At 34.5% G+C, this 23,526-nt stretch overlaps 1 protein-coding gene and 1 pseudogene across 1 annotated transcript; one reads left to right on the top strand and one right to left on the bottom strand.

The window, feature by feature from the left end:
* The first annotated feature begins 59 nt into the window (after positions 1-59).
* LOC140817179 (F-box/kelch-repeat protein At3g23880-like) lies at positions 60-1,789 on the top strand. Its single transcript, XM_073176812.1, is given in 2 exon segments — positions 60-1,355; positions 1,521-1,789. A coding segment is annotated over 1 exon segment (1,182 nt). The 5' UTR covers positions 60-145; the 3' UTR covers positions 1,328-1,355; positions 1,521-1,789.
* A 15,432-nt stretch (positions 1,790-17,221) lies between these two features.
* Positions 17,222-22,975, bottom strand: LOC140815978 (uncharacterized; annotated as a pseudogene).
* Positions 22,976-23,526: the final 551 nt, after the last annotated feature.

The following is a 23,526-nucleotide window of genomic DNA, read 5'->3' as shown; positions in this document are numbered from 1 at the left end:
TGTCCACCGTAATAGCTGAAATTACCTTTCTGCCCCCAATAAAATAAAACCAAACAAACAACAGAAAAAATATTCTTTTTGATTTCAATGACCTTAGGGCAATTTTTCGATCGTCTAGATAAAAGCATCGATCGAGAACTCTGAGATGGAATCTGGGAGAGATTCACCATATTCTTTAGCCCATCAGCATTCCAAGAAAAACAAAGCGCCCCTTGAAGCTCAAACACCCGTCAATGGAGGAATTTCCTTTCTTCCTGAAGAAATTATAGTGGAAATACTTGGAAGATTACCAGTCAAATCACTCTTGAAGTTCAGGTGTGTTTTTAAATCGTGGTTCACATTAATTTATAGCCGTCAATTCATCAAAAGCCACCTCGATAGTTTTAGAGTGGGTGGGAATTTATCGAATTACAGAATCATGTTGACCATCTGCTGCCCCACTTTTGACCTCAAACATTGTCCATTGAGCTCCTTGATGCAAGAACCTTCAACTGATGCATGTAGCATTAATTACCCAAAAAAATATACGCAAAGAGCTGTTTGGTTTGTGGGTTCCTGTAATGGTTTGATTTGCGTGGCTTTAAATGAAAAAGAATTGTTCTTTTGGAATCCATCCACCAGAAAATCGAAAAAATTGCCGCCTGTGAGTGTCGAAATCAAATGAGGTTTCTACAATATATATGGCTTTGGTTATAATGCGTGTGATGACGATTACAAGGTTGTGGGAATTTACTGTGTGTTCGGAAATGTGGGTGCATATGAGTCGATGGTTAAGATTTATAGTTTGAAGACCAATTCTTGGAAGAGGATGGATGATTTCAAGGGCGGTGTTCCTCTAGATGATTCGGGAAAGTTTGCTAGCGGGAAGCTTCACTGGTCCGCCTCTGTTAAACTTGGTTTGGATTTCCGGTGGGATATTGTCTCTCTTGATATGGAAAATGAGGAGTATGGGATAGTGGAGCAACCAAATTATGGCGAGAGAGAATTTGACTCAACTCTAGGGGTGCTGGGAGAATGCATTTGTGTTCTTTGCAACTATCAATGTATCAATGCAGATTTGTGGGTTTTGAAAGAGTATGGTGTCAAGCAGTCTTGGACTAAAGTGGCTACCGTTCCTTACATGGATATTCCTGGGAAATTGTTGTACTCGAAGCCATTGTTCATGCTACAAAATGGTGAACTTTTGTTAGTCTTTGGGATGCATTTTGTAGTTTACAATCCGAGAGATAATTCTGTCAGGATTCCTGAAATAAGTAATGTCGAGAAGTTTCTGGAAGCGGATATCTATTTTGAGAGCCTTGTTTCACCTTTTCCTAATGGAAGATAAAGGATAATCTCAATTGATAGCAGAAAAGGTGCCAATACTTTTATTGGTATTGTATGCATTTAATATCATAAGCCAGTATTTCAAATTATGATGGCATTATAAATTTGATTCCATTAGAAAAAAATAGTATGATGCTAATTCTCTAAGAACGGATGACAACATATTCCTTCTTGTCGTTTGTAATGTTAATTAGGATCAAGCAGGCGTTGAACATATAATGACGGCTTCTGTTTCATAGTTTCAAAGAATGCACTGAATCGACTGGCATGAACCAGTTATTTCATGTGTACACAAAATATATTGTGTGATTTGCTTGGAAGGAAGCTGATGAATATCTTGAGTTGTAAATGGAGATTGTGTTTTGCTTCTCTCATCCTTGTCTAGTAACATTCATGCAAGTATTAGTTACCATTCATTTCTTGCTTTAATGTATTCCTGTGTTGTTCATTCCATAAATTGCAATCACATTAATCCCTTTTTTCGTCAAGTATTTTAATTTATGGTGTAAATTTTTTTTCGCCTTTTGGATCTATATATGGCTGTGGAATATAATGTTATCTCTCAAACCAATTCTTCCCTTAAAAGGTCTGGTTGATAACCATAGTTGGCTAAATTGCCATCACTAACTTTGCACCGACGGATATATTTCAATTTTGATTAGTTGATGAAATTTCATAGTTTGTGGATCTTCTCATCTCTACTTTCGTAATTAACAAGAATTAACTCCTTAATATGACATTTGATCAATATAGTGTCCTTTTATGTTGGGGCACATAGAATTAGATAATGCGGTCTATCATTTTCACGATGATAAAAAAAGTGAGGAACATGCCAATTGACCTTCAAGCATGCTTAATGTCTGGTCCAGCTTCTGGACCGATTTCCGACAAGACGAAGTTCCAGTTGGGAAAGTGGAATTCCTAGAATGCCGTTTTTTGTTGGAAAGTCAGTGATTTCTTGGTCATTGGCTCGTGCAAACTAGAACTGCTGTTATGGAACATTTCGGTTTTTTTGGGTATCCTATAATGATGCTTTTTAACGGATCACGGAGATTTATTGGCATCCCAGAATTGGTGTTGGCAATCACAAAATGTTTTTTTGTTGGTAATTAATTTGGTGGATGACTTTCTTTTCTCAAAATCAAGAATTTTTTTAAGCCTTTTATGTTTATAAATGCTTTTTCAAAAATATTCCAAATTTTGTGATTATTCTACGAAAATCCGCTGCCCTTTTGGTTTCTCGTAAAATCCGAGACAGAATTTTGATGAATGTTGGTGATTTCGGCCGTGATGAAGATTCTATGCAAATGGAACATAACATCTGATATTGTATATTTCTCAAGTCTCATCAGTCGTAAATGCTTCTTGGTTCTGAATAAGTGTTCACTTTCTTCATGTCCTTGCCCCATCCATTTCCATTATCCACCATATGGTTTCAACAAATCAAGGTCCATGCAGAAAATGTTATACCGAAGAGTTTTACCCTAATCAACCGACGATTTCTTTCGCAGTAAATATCGGAAGTCATATCGAAGCTTTTTCTAGGAATCTATTTGAAAAGGTGTTTTAAAAACTTGAATATTTGGAAACTCAGTTTCACTTTGGCCTTGGTGCCTTGTGGCATGTGTCATTTAGGAGTTCACACCAGTAATTTTTTTTGTGATGTTTCTTACATCCGTGCAAGTAAATTAAAACATAGAAAACCAATTCCCACATCATAATTTTTTTTTTCTTAAAAAAGAATTGCTTAGTACATATGAAAATGAAGTTTTTTTAAGAGGAAAAAAAATAATTATTGAATTTTTTAGTTCTAAATATTTATATATGATTTTCTCAATTTTTATATATAATATAATCATGTGAATTGATAATATAGATTTTGGATAAATGATGTTTTGTAAAATATTTGAAGAAGATTTAAAATTTATGAGTAAGTTATATAAATTTAAGACTAAAAATAATTTTATTGTTTTTCAAATCCAAATCTATTAAATACCAATCATATTTTAAAATCCCATTTTGTCAAACGTCTGAAACCAAATCTCATGCAAATGCATGAATGCTACCAAACACCACTGTTAATAAAATCCCATCAAATTCTTCCTCTGTTTGAGCTTGTTCTTATGCAGAACTCTGTTTCATGATCTTCAGCCATAAACATCAGTGATCTTCGCGCACCAAGCTCTCGAGAATTCTAAGATGGATTCGGTCTCCAATATTCCTGAAGATATTATAGTGGAAATACTCGCAAGGCTACCAGTCAAAATCATGATTCAGGTGTGTCTCCAAACCGTGGCTCATATTAATTTCAAGTATCAGAATGCACCTCGATACTTGTAGATAGGATATGAATTTAAATATCTCATTAGAGAATCATGTTAACCGTTTACGACCCATTTTTGACCTCATGCACTGGCTCCTTGATGCATGAAACTTCTGTTAGAAAAAATGAGTTTTGTACTCATTTATAACCGATAAAATAATTCGAAAGAGCTACGTAGCGAAAAGAATTATTTCTCGATTACTAATTATGGTGAATGAGAAATTAATTTAGTTCGAATTTTATCGAATGAAAAGATTGAATTAAAAAAATACGTGTGTATATATATAATATAGATTATTATGTTTATATATATATATATATATATATATATAATTAGAAATCACACGGCCAGTTAGCCGTGTGATTTCTCATTTTGTGGCGCCTCTTTAAATTTTTTTTTTAAAGGCCAGTGTTTTTGAATTAAAGGGTGCCACTTTTTTTGATGAAAAGATGCATCACTTCATTCAAGTCTTTTCCCCTTCTATACATAGAACCTCTCACATTGCATTCATTGAACACAAACAAATTCTCTTCTTCTCATTTCTCTCTAATTTAGTTCAATATACAAATTCTTAAGCATTAGTGCTTAAAGTTCAAATTTTCAACATATCAAAACTTGATTTTGAATTTTCTAAGCTTATACGCGTAAATTCGAACTTTGGAATTAAATTCGAGAGTTGTCTTCTAGTTTTGAGTTTTTTAAGCATTTGCGCTTAAATCCAAGTTTTGCAAGATTTAAACTCTTGGAATTGGATTTTTAAGTTTAACGTTTGGAATTCGAAATTAGTAGTCGTTGTATCTTGGGAAACGAATTACCAACAACCGTGAGCACCGGGGTGGGGCAATATCGTTTTAAGAAAAAAGAGTCAAACTCTTGCCTCGACTATTTTCTCGTAGCCTTTTGGTTCATCCATTTCTATTCCGAGATATCCCAAGACAAAACAAAATAGTACCATACCAACGATCTTAAAACGATATTTGAACCAAAATGGCCTCTACAAGTACAACGACTCCAACTGTCCATCATGGAGAAAAACCTGAAAAGTTCCATGGTCCTAATTTCAAGCGGTGGCAACAAAAAATGCTTTTTACTTGACCACCTTAGCTTTGGCGAAATTCCTCAAAGAAGATCCGCCTACTGTTGATGAAGGAGAACAAGATATTCAAAAGAGGACATCCGTTGATGCATGAAATCATAGCTTGAAGAAATTCATTGTCGAAAGATTCTTGGATTTCAAGATGATTGATTCCAAATTGATTATGGCTTAAGTGCAAGAGTTACAAGTGATTATACAAGAAATTCATACCGAAGGAATGACCCTTAGTGATTCATTCCAAGTAGCGACCATGATTGAAAAATTGCCTCCTATGTGGAAAGATTTAAAAATTATCTCAAGCATAAACACAAAGAGATGAATCTTGAAGACTTGATTGTATGACTAAGAATTGAGGAGGACAATAGGGCATCCGAAAGGAAGGCCGGAAAGAGCAATTTTGAGGCGAGAGCAAATTTGGTGGAACAAAACACTATCAAGAAGAGAAAGCACCAAGGAAATGGTCCAATGAAAGGAAAAACCAAAAAGTTTAAAGGAAATTGCTATAATTGTGGCAAGTCTAACTATTTGGCACGAGATTACATAGAAAAGAAAGGTAATCAAAAGAAGTCAAGGGACCAAGTGAACATCACCGAAGATGAGAAATTGTCAAATGACATGACGGATCTCATGGTTTCTACTGTTGTGTTTGAATCCAATCTAGTGGACAATCCAAAAGAATGGTTCATCGATACTGTTGAAATAATATATTTGAATATTGAAAAAGTAATAATTGAATATTTGAATGTTGAAAATAAGAGTTGTAAAGTTAGAAATTTGTGTGTGATGATGTAGGTAATGATGTATTTTATTTTTTGGATTATGTGTAATGAAACTCTATAAATAGATCTCTCATTTGTGAAGAAAATCACAATTGAGTAGAGAGAAAAATATTATAAAGTGTGTAGTTTGGTAAATTTTGAGAGTTTGAGATTTTTACTTTTTATCATAAATTTTTACTTTTTCACAACACGTTATCAGCACGAAGCTCTAAAAGTCCTACATACTTTTCCAAGCTCCAAACAGAAGAAAAAGGTAACAAAAGTAATAATATTTATTTTACTGTTATTTATTTATTGTGTATTTATTTAATATACAATATAATGTTATTATTAGAAATAATAAAAATAAATTTTTCATAAACTTGTTATAAATCCTGGGAGGATGTTAAGACGACATCCCACACTCCCGGTAAGGGATACGACAAGTATAAAAGCCTATAAGGTTTTTAAACAAAATAAATTATGAAACTCATTATAATATTATGATATGATATACATAATTATTTAAACATGTCTAATATCATATATACCATATTATTACCATAAAATTATACAAATACATACCTTTATTTTTTTTGTACACCAATGGTCATAAATGGTAAAAAACGGCTAGTTTTTGCCCTATAAATATGATCTCACAAACACATTCAATCACTCCAACTTTCTCTTCTTCTCTAAAAATTATTCATCATCAAATTTTTCGAAAAAAAAGAAGATGGCTTTCTCAAGGATATTTTTAATTATTTTGGTTATCATACTCACGAGTCTTGTATTTATCGGAGAATATCCTCCTCGTGCGTTTTCTTTATTTTTACAAATACTTGTACTTGTTGTTTATCCGTTACTTTGTATTGCAATATTTATTAACTAATAAAATGCAACGTAATTTTTTTTAGTACCACCATGTCAAATTTAACAAAGCTCGAATTTATTGCGCTCGACATCACGGGAAAGAATTATATGCCATGGACTCTAGATGTAGAAATGCATCTTGAGTCATTGGGTCTAAGCGAGACCATTAAAGAAAATGGCATATGCACGTCACAAGAAAAGGCAAGAGCCATGATATTTTTGCGTCGACATCTCGACGATGGATTGAAATGTGAATATCTGACTGAAAAAAATCCCATGGCTTTGTGGAAGGGATTAAAAGAAAGATTTGAACATATAAGGGAAGTTATACTTCCGACCGCCCGGGATGAATGGAATACACTGAGATTCCAAGATTTTAAAAAAGTCAGTGATTACAATTCGGCGATGTATAGAATAATCTCGCAATTAAAATTTTGTGGACATGAGGTCACAGAATCTGAGATGCTTGAAAAAACATTTTTCACATTTCATGCATCAAATATTACTCTACATCAACAATATAGAGTACGTGGATTTGCGAGATATTCTGAGCTCATCGCCTGTCTTCTTGTGGCGGAAAAGAACAATGAGCTATTAATGAGAAATCATCAGTCCCGACCCACTGGATCAACAGCATTTCCCGAAGTAAATGCTGTAAGTAAAAATGAATTTAAACCTCGGAACCAAAATCAAATTCATAGACAAGATTTTGGTCGAGGTCGAGGTCGTGGACGTGGACGTGGACGTGGAATTGGCCGTGGTCGAGGCCGTGGTTTTGAAAATAATAGAGATAGTTATTTTTATAACTCATCTCAAAAGAGCATCCCAAAACATCCACAGAAAAGTCATCATGAGAATACAAGTATTAATGAGAATCACTCAAAAAGATATGAAAGTTCTTGTTACAGATGTGGTACTCCAGGACATTGGTCCAAAGTTTGTCGAGCCCCTGAGCATCTTTGTAAACTTTATAAAGAATCATTAAAGGGGAAAGAAAAAGAGACCAACTTCACTGAACGCAGTGACCGTTTGAGTGATTCAACTCATTTTGATGCTGGTGATTTTATGAATGATTTCTCTGGAAATGATCAATATGTTGGTGGGATAGAAATGAACAATATTGATGGTGCAGATTTCCTCAACGATTTCTCTGAAAATGAACAATATAATGGTAGAATATAAATGTACAATAATTTATTTTTCATATATTCATGTAATAATGTTTTATTGTACAATTATGATATGTGTTATATTTACATATGTATTTTCAGTAATTTTATTTCATTGCATATTTTTTTGAAGTTCAAATATGGAAAATGCTATGAGCAAAGCTGAAGTTTGCATACCCGATAGTGGTACAACGCACACTATCCTCCGAGATAAAAGATATTTCTTGGAACTAAAACCAACAAAAACAACGGTGAATACAATATCAGGTCCTGTAGACTTGATTAAAGGATGTGGTAAAGCACAATTTTTGTTACCTAATGGTACAAATTTTTTGATCAATGATGCTTTATATTCACCACAATCGAAAAGAAATTTGTTGAGTTTTAATGATATATATTCCCATGGGTATGATACTCAAACAATGAATGAAGGGAATGAGAAATATATGTGCCTTATCACATATAAATCAGGAAAGAAATATGTGATTGAAAAACTACCAATGCTCCCTACTGGATTGCATTATACACATATAAGTCCCATTGAATCAAACATGGTAGTTGATAATTCTTCAATATTAACCAATTGGCATGATCGATTGGGACATCCTGGTTCAACAATGATGCGAAGAATTATAGAAAATACACATGGTCATCCACTGAAAGACCAGAAGATCTTTCAGAATAATAAGTTTCAATGTAAAGCATGTTCTCTTGGAAAACTTATTATAAGACCATCACCAGTCAAAATCCAAACTGAATCACCAATGTTTCTTGAACATATTCAGGGTGATATTTGTGGACCAATCCATCCACCATGTGGACCATTCAGATACTTTATGGTATTGATTGATGCCTCCAGCAGATGGTCACATGTATGTTTATTGTCAACTCGAAATGTTGCATTTGCAAGATTACTTGCTCAAATAATAAAATTGAGGAATCAATTTCCCGATTATACAATCAAGAAAATTAGACTGGATAATGCTGGTGAATTTACTTCCCAGACTTTCAATGATTATTGTATGTCTATGGGAATCATTGTTGAGCATCATGTTGCTCATGTACATACACAGAATGGATTGGCTGAATCATTGATTAAACGTCTGCAAATGATTGCTAGACCAATGATTATGAAAACAAAGCTCCCTATTTCTATATGGGGACATGCAATTTTACACGCTGCTTCATTAATTCGCATCAGACCAAGTGCATATCATAAATACTCCCCATTGCAGCTTGCATTTGGTAAAGAACCAGACATTTCTCATCTGAGATTTTTTTGATGTATGGTGTATGTGCCTATTGCACCACCACAACGAAAGAAAATGGGACCTTAAAGAAAGGTTGGAATTTATATCGGTTATGATAGTCCATCAATCATTCGATATCTTGAACCTCAGACAGGCGACGTGTTCACAGCACGTTTTGCTGATTGTCATTTTAATGAGGAAATCTTCTCAATGTTAGGGGGAGAACAGAAACATACCGAAAAGGAAATTACATGGTATGTATCATCATTGTTACATCTGGATCCAAGAACAAAACAATGTGAAAAAGATGTACAACAAATTGTACACTTGCAAAGAATAGCAAATCAAATACCAGATGCATTTGCAGACACAAAAAGTGTAACTAAATCATATATACATGCTGCAAATGCCCCTGCTCGAATTGAAATTCCAAAGAAACAAATGGAAGATACTCATGATGTCATTAAACGCCTGAAGCGTGGAAGGCCAGTCGGTTCCAAGGATAAAAATCCTCGAAAAAGAAAATCCATAGAGAAACACGATGATCACAAAATAAAGAATGATGTTTCTGAAGAAACACATGATGATCACAAAATAGAGAATGGTGATCCTGAAGAAACACATGATGATGAAAATGTTCTGTCAGAACCACAAACTGACGAGAATCATGAAATCTCTATCAATTACATTAATACTGGAAAAATATGGAACCGAAAAGATATAGATGAAATTGATGATATATTTTCTTATAATGTGGCAATCGACATCATAAATGATAACGAAGATCATGAACCAAAATCTTTTGGTGAATGTAAAAATCGGCAGGATTGGATAAAATGGAAAGATGCCATCCAGGTTGAATTAGATTCGCTAAATAAACGTAATGTTTTTGGACCTATAGTCCTTACACCTGAAGGTGTAAAACCTGAAGGTGTAAAACCTGTTGGATACAAATGGGTTTTTATTCGAAAGAGAAATGAGAAAAATGAAATAGTAAGATATAAAGCTCGACTTGTTGCACAAGGTTTTTCTCAAAGGCCTGGAATTGATTATGAAGAAACGTATTCTCCTGTGATGGATGCAATTACGTTTCGGTATTTGATTAGCTTGGCGGTATCTGAAAATTTTGAAATGCGTCTTATGGATGTTGTTACAGCTTAATTATATGGATCACTTGATAATAATATATATATGAAAATTCCTGAAGGATTTAAGATGCCTGAAGCACAAAGTTCAAAACCCAGGGAACGTTATTCTGTGAAATTACAAAGATCATTATATGGGTTAAAGCAATCAGGTCGAATGTGGTATAATCGACTAAGTGATCACTTGATGAAAAAAGGATATGTAAATAATTCAATATGCCCTTGTGTTTTCATTAAGAAAACAACATCCGGATGCGTAATTATTGCTGTATATGTTGATGATTTAAACATCATTGGAACGAATAAGGAAATTCAAGAAGTTGTGTCATACTTGAAGGAAGAATTTGAAATGAAGGATCTTGGAAAAACCAAGTATTGTCTGGGTTTACAAATTGAACAAAAAGAATATGGAATGTTTGTTCACCAGACAAATTATACAGAAAAGATCCTTAAACGTTTTAATATGGATAAAGCAAATCCTTTAAGTACTCCAATGGTTGTTAGATCATTAAACATAGAAAAGGATCCATTCCGTCCATGTGAAGATGATGAAGATATTATTGGTCCAGAAGTACCATATCTAAGTGCCATCGGTGCCCTTATGTACCTTACAAATTGTACAAGGCCTGATATATCTTTTGTCGTGAATCTGTTGGCAAGATTTAGCACATATCCAACAAAGAGACACTGGAACGGAATTAAACATATATTCCGTTATCTACGAGGAACGACAGACTTGGGACTTTTGTATTCAAAAGATGCTAATCCAAGTATAATTGGTTATGCTGATGCTGGATACTTATCTGATCCACACAAGGCACGTTCCCAAACTGGATATGTATTTACTCGTGGAGGCACTGCAATATCTTGGCGTTCACAGAAACAAACGCTCGTAACAACTTCATCAAATCATGCCGAGATTATTGCACTACATGAAGCAAGTCGTGAATGTGTTTGGTTAAAATCAATGACCCAACATATCCAAATTTCATGCGGATTATCATTCGATGAGAAGCCTGTGATACTATATGAAGATAATGCTGCATGTGTTGCTCAAATGAAAGAATGATACATAAAAAGCGACAGAACTAAACATATTCCTCCTAAGTTCTTCGCATTCACCAAGGAGCTCGAGAAGAATAAATGTATTGATGTTCGTCACATTCAATCAAGTGAAAACTCATCAGATCTCTTCACAAAGGCACTACCTACGTCAATATTCAGAAAGCACATATATAATATTGGGATGCACAATCTACGAAATTTGTGAAGAGTTGTTCATGTCAACATCAGGGGGAGTTTACGTGACTGCACTCTTTTTCCCTTACTATGGTTTTTATCCCAATGGGTTTTTCCAAGTAAGGTTTTTAACGAGGCAGTACAAAACACGTAATGAAGACATCATCGTATCATGATCATCATCACAAGGGGGAGTGTTGAAATAATATATTTGAATATTGAAAAAGTAATAGTTGAATATTTGAATGTTGAAAATAAGAGTTGTAAAGTTAGAAATTTGTGTGTGATGATGTAGGTAATGATGTATTTTATTTTTTGGATTATGTGTAATGAAACTCTATAAATAGATCTCTCATTTGTGAAGAAAATCACAATTGAGTAGAGAGAAAAATATTATAAAGTGTGTAGTTTGGTAAATTTTGAGAGTTTGAGATTTTTACTTTTTACCATAAATTTTTACTTTTTCACAACAAGGATACAGGAGCAACAAGGCGTGTTTGCACCGAAAAAGAAATGTTCTCTATCTATACCCCGATTAGTGGACGACAACTCTTCATGGATAACTCTACTACGTCAAGAATTGTAGGACTTGGAAAGGTGATGCCCAAGATGAAATCCAGCAAGGAATTAACTCTTATTGATGTGCTACATGTTCCGGACATTCGAAAGAATCTTGTGTCGGGATCAGCACTTGTCAAGACTGGATTTAGACTAGTGTTTCATTCTAGTAAATTTGTATTATCTAAGAATGATATGTTTGTAGGAAAAAGCTATATAGAAAAAAGAATTTTCAAACTGAATGCGATGAATGTATTTCGTAACATTGAAAGCAATAAAAGTACCAATTTTATTTACTTGGTTGACTCGTGTGATTTATGGCATGATCGTTTGGGTCAAGTAAGTTATAATTCATTACGTGAGCTAGTAAATTTAAATTTATTGCCTTCAATTGACATAAACAAAAAACACAAATGTGATATTTGTGTAGAGGAAAAATTTACAAAGGCCTCGTTTCCATCCGTGAAAAGAAATACAACTCCTATAGAGTTAATTCACATCGATTTATGTGATTTGAAGTTTGTGCAAACTAGAGGAGGAAAAATGTATTTCATTACTTTTATTGATGATTGCACAAGGTATTGTTATTTCAATTTGCTACGTAGCAAAGATGAGGCTCTCGAAGTGTTTAAACACTACAAGAATGAGGTTGAAAACCAATTGACTAAACGAATAAAAATTATTCGTAGTGATAGAGGTGGAGAATATGGAGCACCATTTGACGAATTTTGTTGCGAAAGTGGCATTATTCGTCAACTACTGCGCCATATTCACCACAAACAAATGGTATGGCTGAAAGGAAAAATCGCACTCTCAAAGAAATGATGAACGCAATGTTATTGAGTTCAGGATTACCCCAAAACTTGTGGGGGGAAGCAATCCTTTCAGCCAACTACATTCTTAATAAAATACCACACAAAGTTAAGGACGAAACTCCTTACGAATTATGGAAATGTCACAAGACTTCTTACAAATATTTAAAAATGTGGGGGTGTTTAGCAAAAGTTGAATTACCAAAACAAAAACAAGTAAAAATTGGGCCTAAGACAATAGATTGTATATTTATTGGATATGCAAATAATAGTAGTGCATATCGATTTTTGGTACATAAATCTGAAATAAGTTTTGTCCACGAAAGAACAATTATTGAATCAAGGAATGCCGTCTTCTTTGAAACAACATTTCCTTATATAGAAAGTAAAGAAATAAGTTCTCGAAAAAGGACTTATGAAACTACGAGCGGTAGAATTCAAGAAGAACAACAAGAACCACGACGTAGTAAGAGGGCTAAAACAACACAGACCTTTGGCCCTGATTTTCTAAATTATATGTTGGAAAATGAACCAAGGACAGTTAGTGAAGCACTATCAAGTCTTGAAGCCCCCTTTTGGAAGGCGGCAATGAACAATGAGATAGAATCTATCTTGCATAATCATACATGGGAATTGGTTGACCTCTCTCCGGGAAATAAACCATTAGGATGCAAGTGGATTCTTAAAAGGAAATACAAGACAGATGGATCTATTGAAAAATATAGGGCTAGATTAGTATCCAAAGGATATAGACAAATAGAAGGTCTTGATTATTTTGATGCCTACTCGTCAGTGACGAGAATAACATCTATTCGCGTATTAATAGCAATTGCGGCATTACATAATCTAGAAATTCATCAAATGGATGTGAAAACAGCATTCCTCGATGGGGAACTTAAGAAAGAAATATATATGGAACAACCCGAAGGGTATATGGTTCCTGGACAAGAGAAAAAAGTGTGTAGACTCGTTAAGTCATTATATGGGCTTAAACAAGCGCAAAAACAATGACATGAAAAATTCGACAAAACTATGTTGTCGAATGACTTCAAAATTAACGAGTGTGATAAATATATTTACATCAAAGGCACACCTGAAGCATGTGTGGTAGTATGTTTGTACGTTGATGATATATTAATTGTGGGAAGCAATATTAATATCATCAAGACTACTAAGAAGATGTTAACAAAACACTCCGATATGAAAGATATGGGAGAAGTAGATGTCATTTTGGGAATAAAAGTCAGCAAAAGATCGGAAGGACGTGTTTTGTCGCAATGTCACCATGTTGAGAAAATATTGGAAAAATATAATGCGAATGATATGTCCTTGATCAAAACACCTATAGATCCAAGTTTGCATATTTCCAAAAATAAAGGTGAACCCATATCTCAATTAGAGTATTCGAAGATCATAGGCAGTCAGATGTATCTCATGAATTGCACTCGTCCAGGTATTGCTTATGCTGTCAACAAACTCGACAGAGTTACAAGTAATCCTGGTAATGATTATTGGAAGGCATTAATAAGGGTACTTAAATATTTAAGATACATTTTAAATTATGGATTACAATATACGAGATATCCCGCGGTCCTAGAAGGTTATAGTGACGCAAATTGGATATCTGACACAAATGATTCAAAATCCACAAGTGGTTACGTATTTACCATTGATGGTGGGGCTATATCATGGAAGTCTTCTAAGCAAACTTGTATTGCTCGATCCACAATGTAATCGAAATTTATAGCTTTAGACAAAGTTGGAGAAGAAGTCGAGTGGCTTCGAAATATCTTAGAAGAAATCCCTTGTTGGAATAAGCCAGTGTCCTCAATAATAATTCATTGATATAGTCAATCAGCAATTGGAGGGCACAAAACACTATATATAATGGTAAGTCTCGACACATCCGTCGTAAACATAATACCATTCGACAAGTGATCTTTAATAGCATTATATCTCCATTGATTATGTAAAATCAAAGGAGAATCTTGCGGATTCACTTACAAAAGGTATACGAAGAGATCAAATGAATTGTCTATCAAGATAAATGGGATTAAAACCCCAAAATTAAATCTTGTAATGGATACCCAACCTAGTTGACTGGAGATCCCAAGATCTAGGTTCAAAATGGACAACTAAATTACGAGATTGGATGAAACACCTTGGAGAAATCTTCTACCTATTCCTGTGATACGAGGTGTTGCCCACAAAAGGGTATGAGGCTATGTTTTACCTTTAATGATTCCTAAGATATACTAATACATATGTTGGAGTATAGTGGGATACTCTCATAGGAGATCACCAATGTAAGTACGAAGTGTGGCCGCTTCAAATATGAAAAGCAATCACGAAACCAAGTGGTGTCCATGGCCGAAATGGACCCAATAGATAACTGTTAGAAATGTTATTGTGTGAATATAATTGTCTTGGTTTACACAAAACGACGAATCGTTCAAGGCATCACGTCCATTAATTGCCAAGTAAATCCGATTATATCTTACCAAAGAAGGTTCAAAGCCACAAGCTACCTATCCCAATGAAATAATATTTCGCTAGAACGTTATTTGTCGAGTCAGCATAGTCACATGCATTAATTTTCATTCATGTGGGAGATTGTTAGAAAAAATGAGCTTTGTACTCATTTGAAACCAATAAAATAATTCGAACGAGTTACGTAGCGAAAAAGAATTATTTCTCAATTACTAATTATGGTGAATGAGAAATTAATTTAGTTCGAATTTTATTGAGTGAAAAGATTGAATTATAAAAAATACATGTAATATATATATATATATATATATATATATAAAATTAGCCATGTGATTTCTCATTTTGTGGAGGCGCACAAGTAAATTTTTTTTTTAAAAGGCCAATTTTTTTGAATTAAAGGGTGCCTCTTTTTTTATGAAAGGATGCATCACTTCATTCAAGTCTTTTCACCTTCTATAAATAGGACCTCCCACATTGCATTCATTGCAAACACAAAAAATTATCTTCTTCTCATTTCTCTCTAATTTAGTTCTATATACGAATTTTTAAGCATTAACGCTTAAAGTTCAAATTTTCAAGATATAAAATCTTGAATTTAAATTTTCTAAGCTTATACGCTTAAATTAGAACTTTGGATTTAAATTCGAAAGTTGTCTTTTAGTTTTGAGTTTTTTTAAGCATTTGCGCTTAAATACAAGTTTTGCAAGATTTAAACTATTGGAATTAGATTTTTAATGAAACGTCTAATGTTTTAAAAGTGCAGAAATAATTTTTTTTATATATGAAGCTTGCATTTAAAAATAGCATTTAAAATAATCATTTTTAATTGGAAATAAAAGTAACGCAGTTTAAAATAACTACCATCATCCAAAATCAACGTAAACATAAACGTGTAAAAATCAAAATATCCTCAACGTATATAAAATGTTAACCCCTCTCAAATCTCATAAATAAATATGCGGAAAATCGTGCAGTCCTCGGGCCGTGTCACCGCACCAGTGCTGCCTGCTCAAAGTCCAGCACCTCCAGTCTCCTCAGAATCTAGCTCACCTGCATCACACACGCCTAGTGCGTCTAAAGACTCAACACACCTATACCAGGAATAACGAGTACATATACGTAGCACACAACAGTGAAAAATAGCATACTCAACATATCTTTCATGAACTTAAAAGCATAACATAAAAGTATCTTATAAAATCATGTCCTGTCAAATCATGTCATCTCATATCATCATATACGTATCAAAACAGCTCATCGTGTCATCATAAACTTAAAATTTTCTTTTAATTGAATTCAGTTAATTAGTTGTAACTTTCGTATCAGCTCTATCGTATCAGTTCTATCGATGGATCCATCTATAAAACCGTGGTACCCGGCGGCGGGGGACATCAGCGACAACATTACCCGCCCACTGAGCCCGGGCCTCAGCTCATCATATCTCATATCATTGTATACATATACATCGTCAGTCACAACCAAATCTCATCCTTCAAAACAACATCATAATTATCACTTGATAAAATTGTGCATTAACGTAACTTTTTTCTTAAAACCAGGCATGCAACGTTTTTATCATAATTACGTAAAAATCATAAAAGTGATGCATAAACATTTAAAATAACATGAATTTGTGCTCAGGGCGTTGTCAGGACCATAATCTCACCCCGGGTGCAAAATGACTATTTTGTCCCTCGAAACCCGAAAATTATCGTTTCACCCTGGACATCTAAAATTGATCCGAAGCTTACCAAACTCTTTAAAATATCCCATAACATTTTTATAAGCGTTCCTAAACGTAAACTCAAGCCTATTTTACAACTTAACCGATTCGTTTTAAAACTTGGACCGGGGTCCCGGTTTTAACCCGAATCGACTCGAAACTTAATCAAACTCTTCCTAATTTTTTTTCCATATTTTACAAATACTAAAAGGGTCCCTAATATTATATTGCCGTCCCAAAACCTTCGGTTGAAACACAAAAAAAATAAGACAAAACTCTCGGCCCCCTTTTTCTCCTTATCCACCTTCCAACACATGTCCTCCAACCAGGGCCGATCCTAACAATATTTGGGCCTGAGTCTAACTTTTGAAAAGAGGCTTCTGAATCATAATGTGTGTTCATATTTTTTTTATTTCCATAGCAATTTTTCAAATTAAATCAATACGTTAAAAATAATATAAAAAACTAAATGAATAAAAATATCAATCATGTCCAAAATGATCACTAAAAAACAACCCGCCTAACAGTTTTAGAGCTAAAAATACTAATCAAGTCTGTATAATCAAGTTGTTCAGTAATTTCTTTCTCAATCGATATGTTGGAACATTTCATGTTCGCAATCTTGATTTTGATGTTAACAAAACTTGTTATTGTGTTTCTAACATATTTACTCAAGTGTGAAGTTGCAAACACAAGAAGCAAGCTGAAACTGAATTCTGCACAAACTGAATTTCTGGCAAGTTTTGGTGTTTCGAAGATATCTCTCAATTGGTTGATCCAAATGACAATCCGCGAATTGGACTGATTAGAAAACTCAATTTGGAACAAATTGTATTTCACGTCAGTTGGGCAATATCGGATGTTATCAAGGGCTAACTGATCGCTGAAGTGACGAACTGATTGCACGAAAACAGCAATCAGTTGTGTTTGAGCAGCTGCCGTATTTTGGTCATATCTCTCAGCTCGGTTATCGAAACGAAGCGATTCAGTATGCGTTGGAAAGATAAGACAAAGATCTACAAATCATTATTATAAGTCAAAGTCTGAATCGAAGCTTACGATGCTGATAAATGACGATGAAGTTACTGGTTCTGCACAAACTGAAATCAGCTAGGCTGATTTCAGCACACCAGCTGAAACTGAACCAGCTGAAGACCAGTTGAACCAGTCCAACTGAACCAGTCCGACTGAATGACCAGTTGAGTTGACCAGAGTTGACCAGTCGGGAAAATGTCCAGCAAGACGAATTTGACCGTTGCAATTCCAGAAACATTACAGAAACTTTCCAACGGTCATATTTTTGTGTCTAACGTATATATCAGTGTTGGAGCCTATAAATACAACATATTGAAGATCAAACAAGAACTTTGGAAGTGGATTCAAAGCATGGGCAGTTAGCATGAATATATTAGCTAGTTGAGAGCACAAGCCCTTGTGTGAGGATACATTTGATATATACACTGTAAATGATAAATTCCTCACACACAATCACTCACATATACAAGAGAGTTGAACTTCAAAGATTAGTTGAGTGAGTCTTGCACAAAGACAATAAACTTGTGTATGTAGTCTTTGCATATGAGACATTAAACAATATGCTGATTGTGAGGTGCTGCCTACAATCGTGAGTTCTAGGAGTTCAGTTTAGGCAGTGGGTAAGTCCTAGCTGAATGGGTTTGTACAAGGTGTTGTATAAATCAAAGTCTTCTAGTGGATCCTTCCCAAGAGGAAGAAGGGGTGACATAGGAGTGTTTGAAATCTCCGAACATCCATAAACAAATTCGTGTCTATTTGTTTATTGCATTTACTTATCATTTACATAGTTTTTAAAGATGCATTGTTGAAGCATTTTATGTGTTCTTCAAATACCAAAATATTGCTTACCAAGTGTTTGATAAAATCCTTCAACTGAAATACTTTTACTCATTCAACTTGCATATATTTTAAATGCTTTACAAAATATTTAATCGGTTTCTACGAAGGATTATTTCGAGTATCTTCCGCTTGGTTTTTAACCAAACTCGATTTAATTCATCGGTGTTCAATATTTCAAGAATCGAGCTATTGTAGCTCATCGATTTACTCCCCCAAGCGATCCCAACAAGTGGTATCAGAGCGGGTAGTTCTTGAAAGAACATTGAAACTGATTTTGATGTTTAAAATTCAAAATTTCAGATTTTTTACACATATATATGCAAAACTGAATTTTCGTGCAGCTTGTAGCGACCATGGGAAAAATGGCATATCTCCTTGCTCGAGTGTCCAAATGACGAACCGCTTTCTGCGTTGCAAACTAGACTCGTAGAGGTTTACAGTGGTATAAAATTTGCAGCCTAGTTATGCTCCAGAAAATACAGTTTATTCGTTGAAGGCAGAGCATATGTGCTGCGGCAGAAAATGAGTCATTGAGAAAAATGGTTAGTTATCCCTCTTCCTTTATTTTTTTCAAAACTTCAAAAATATAGGTGGAGAACTCATTATAACTTTAATGAGTAGATTATTTTTAAATATTGAGGGGGAGAAAATTTTGCTTAAAATGTTTTGAAATATGACTTTTTGATTCACACAAAAAAGGAGAGAAATATGTTAGTTGAGTTGATTGTTTATCCAAGTTTTGTGATCATCAAAAAGGGGGAGATTGTTGGAACATTTCATGTTCGTAATCTTGATTTTGATGTTAACAAAACTTGTTATTGTGTTTCTAACATATTTACTCAAGTGTGAAGTTGCAAACACAAGAAGCAAGCTGAAACTGAATTCTGCACAAACTGAATTTCTGGCAAGCTTTGGTGTTTCGAAGATATCTCTCAATTGGTTGATCCAAATGACAATCCGCGAATTGGACTGATTAGAAAACTCAATTTGGAACAAATTGTATTGCACGTCAGTTGGGCAATATCGGATGTTATCAAGGGCTAACTGATCGCTGAAGTGACGAAGTGATTGCACGAAAACAGCAATCAATTGTGTTTGAGCAGCTGCCGTATTTTGGTCATATCTCTCAGCTCGGTTATCGAAACGAAGCGATTCAGTATGCGTTGGAAAGATAAGACAAAGATCTACAAATCGTTTTTATAAGTCAAAGTCTGAATCGAAGCTTACGATGCTGATAAATGACGATGAAGTTACTGGTTTTGCACAAACTGAAATCAGCTAGGCTGATTTCAGCACACCAGCTGAAACTGAACCAGCTGAAGACCAGTTGAACCAGTCCAACTGAACCAGTTGAACTGAACCAGACCACCTGAACCAGTCCGACTGAATGACCAGTTGAGTTGACCAGAGTTGACCAGTCGGGAAAATGTCCAGCAAGACGAATTTGACCGTTGCAATTCCAGAAACATTACAGAAACTTTCCAACGGTCATATTCTTGTGTCTAACGTATATATCAGTGTTGGAGCCTATAAATACAACATATTGAAGATCAAACAAGAGCTTTGGAAGTGGATTCAAAGCATGGGCAGTTAGCATGAATATATTAGCTAGTTGAGAGCACAAGCCCTTGTGTGAGGATACATTTGATATATACACTGTAAATGATAAATTCCTCACACACAATCACTCACATATACAAGAGAGTTGAACTTCAAAGATTAGTTGAGTGAGTCTTGCACAAAGACAATAAACTTGTGTATGTAGTCTTTGCATATGAGACATTAAACAATATGCTGATTGTGAGGTGCTGCCTACAATCGTGAGTTCTAGGAGTTCAGTTTAGGCAGTGGGTAAGTCCTAGCTGAATGGGTTTGTACAAGGTGTTGTATAAATCAAAGTCTTCTAGTGGATCCTTCCCAAGGGGAAGAAGGGGTGACGTAGGAGTGTTTGAAATCTCCGAACATCCATAAAGAAATTCGTGTCTATTTGTTTATTGCATTTACTTATCATTTACATAGTTTTTAAAGATGCATTGTTGAAGCATTTTATATGTTCTTCAAATACCAAAATATTGCTTACCAAGTGTTTGATAAAATCCTTCAACTGAAATACTTTTACTCATTCAACTTGCATATATTTTAAATGCTTTACAAAATATTTAATCGGTTTCTACGAAGGTTTATTTCGAGTATCTTCCGCTTGGTTTTTAACCAAACTCGATTTAATTCATCGGTGTTCAATATTTCAAGAACCGAGCTATTGTAGCTCATCGATTTACTCCCCCAAGCGATCCCAACACGATAACATAGCCAATCCATTCAATCTTTCTTGTGACATGGTTGATCGGAGAAAAGTTTTGATGAGCTTTAACTTTGAGAAACTTCGCTCTGCACTTGCTACTATGACCGGGACAGTCAACAAGATTTTATAAGCAATATGAGCATTTGGGAAACACCCATCCATCTTCCTCAAGTAATTCACTACATCAATGGCCGATTTTGCTTCTCTTGGTAATGAGTACCTCAAGAATGTCAACTCCGAAAATAGATCATCCCCATTAATATCAGAACAACCCTTATGAGTCAAAGATTTTTCAAGATTCTTGCAAGACCTCAACAAGGTTTCATCGTCTGCACGTTGTAACCTCTCTAGATTGAACAAAAAACCAAATGTTTCTTCATATTTTTGAAATTGTTCAAATCGAGCTTTCATAGAAGAACGAGCTTGATCGATTATAAAGAGAAATTAGTTAATTCGAAAAGATTCTGCAGCTGACTGTATCACTTCTTCACTGTTACTTTCACCAAATTGTTTCTTTCTTCGAATAACACGTTTCTCTCGAAATACAGCTTCAATGCCCATCTCACATGCCATTTCTTTAGCTTCAACCATGGCCTTATCGTAACCATCTTCTCTAAATTCTTCAAGAAATAAAACAATTCCTTGTAAAAGTTTGATAGCAACATCAATATCCATATTTTCAGATTGAAGAAATTTGCTCACAGTGTTGATAGCATACAACAACTTGTACCAAATTACCACACCAAGCAAGAATTCAAAATTCTCAAGTTCATATAACGCTAAGGACTCAGCTTCACTCTTCGTTTTGGGATCTTCACTATCATTTGCCAAGTCATACAAAGCATCTCTTATTTGTGCAATTTGCTCCTTTATAGGTTTAACACTTTCAACATGACTTTCCCACCGTGTTTGTGACAATGGCTTAACTGTCAAACCCTTCACGTGATCTTTGAAAATCTTCCACCGCTTGGTAGAAGAGGAGAACAATGTATAGATCTGTTGTATTACTCCAAAAAATAACATGGCCTTAGGACAACAATTTGCCATATCACATAAAGCTAAATTGAGACTATGACAACTACAAGGAGTATAAAAAGCTCTGGGATTCATTTCAAGTAACCTTTTTTGCACACCTTTATGCCTACCTTTCATATTAGATCCATTATCATATCCTTGACCTCTAATATCATCAATATCAAGCTCAAGATTGACTAAAACATTTTCAAGATGCATAAAAAGCCCAAGTCCCGAAGTATCATCAACATCTATAAATTGCACCCGATATTCTTCTACTTTTGTGGAACTTTTTGAATCATTTAAACATCGTATGACAATGGACATTTGCTCTTTGTGACTGATATCAGGAGTACAATCTAATATGATTGAAAAATATTTTGCTTGTCTTACTTTCGCGAGTATTGTTTTTCTTACCTCGCTTGCCAACATTTGTATCAACTCATTTTGAATTCTGCAACCAAGATATGTAGTATAAGTCTCATGGTCTTTAATCTGTCGGAGATGTTCTTTCATTACTGGATCAAACTCTGCAATCATTTCAATCATTTGTAGAAACAAACCATTGTTTTCAACATAAAGTTTTTCACAACTTCCTCGAAATGCCAAGTTATTTTTTGCCAATCGTTGAACAACTGCGATTATCCTCTGTAAAACTTGTTTCCAATGCTCTCTTTCTTTATTAATTTGTACTTGTACTCCTGCATCAATCACTTTATTTGTCTTCAATCTTCTTTCAATTCAAGCCAATTCGTCATACACTCCATATGCTCCTTACTCGCTTCATGATTTGCAAGACATCGACTCAAATTATGCCAATCATTGTATCCTTCATTAGCTAACTGACCATATCCAGTCTTGGTTACTTGCTTCTTGAATAACTTACAGCAAAAACAAAAAATCTTGTTACAATAAACTGAATATAATAGCCATCTTCTATCACTTTCCTCCCCGTTTGGCAAAATTCTCTTATAATGCGACACTTTGAAATGCCTGTTATCGCTATCTTTAGGAAACACATTTATGACATCTCTATTTGGACCTCTTTCTACTAAAAAGTTTCTAACCTTTTGATCAATGTTGTCCCACTTTGTCGGATCATCAGACCAAGTTTCCTGATTCAAGTTCTCATATTGAACAAACTCTTCATCTTTCTCATGATCATTGAATACATCCACATCGACAGACTCAAGGACTTTTTTAGTATCAATCTCATTCTCATCCAATTCATTATCTTGTTCTCCGTGTCTTCAACCTCTGCAACTATGTTTTTATTTGAAACAAAGTACTTGTCGATATCTCCTGCTTGACTTTGAATCATTTCTTCAATCTGTAGCTTTCTTTTTCTTTTTTGAGACCCAGACATGTACTTAGGAGGCATGATTAACCTAAGAATTCAAAAAAATAATTCAATGAACAATAGGAGCAGTTCTATGTTTAAAGACAGTAGTGAATATATTTTTTTTGATGAGTAAACTAATCAGCTGGTTATTAAATCATATCAGATCAAGATTTTATCTATTTAATTGACATTCAATTATTCAACATGTGAAATCCATAAGATATAAGATC

The sequence above is a fragment of the Primulina eburnea genome, chromosome 16 (genome assembly GCF_022965805.1).
Source record: "Primulina eburnea isolate SZY01 chromosome 16, ASM2296580v1, whole genome shotgun sequence".
In the NCBI taxonomy this organism is placed as follows: Eukaryota; Viridiplantae; Streptophyta; class Magnoliopsida; order Lamiales; family Gesneriaceae; genus Primulina; species Primulina eburnea.
The sequence above is the reverse complement of the archived record's forward strand: the minus strand, read 5'-3'. Positions and strand labels throughout refer to the sequence as shown.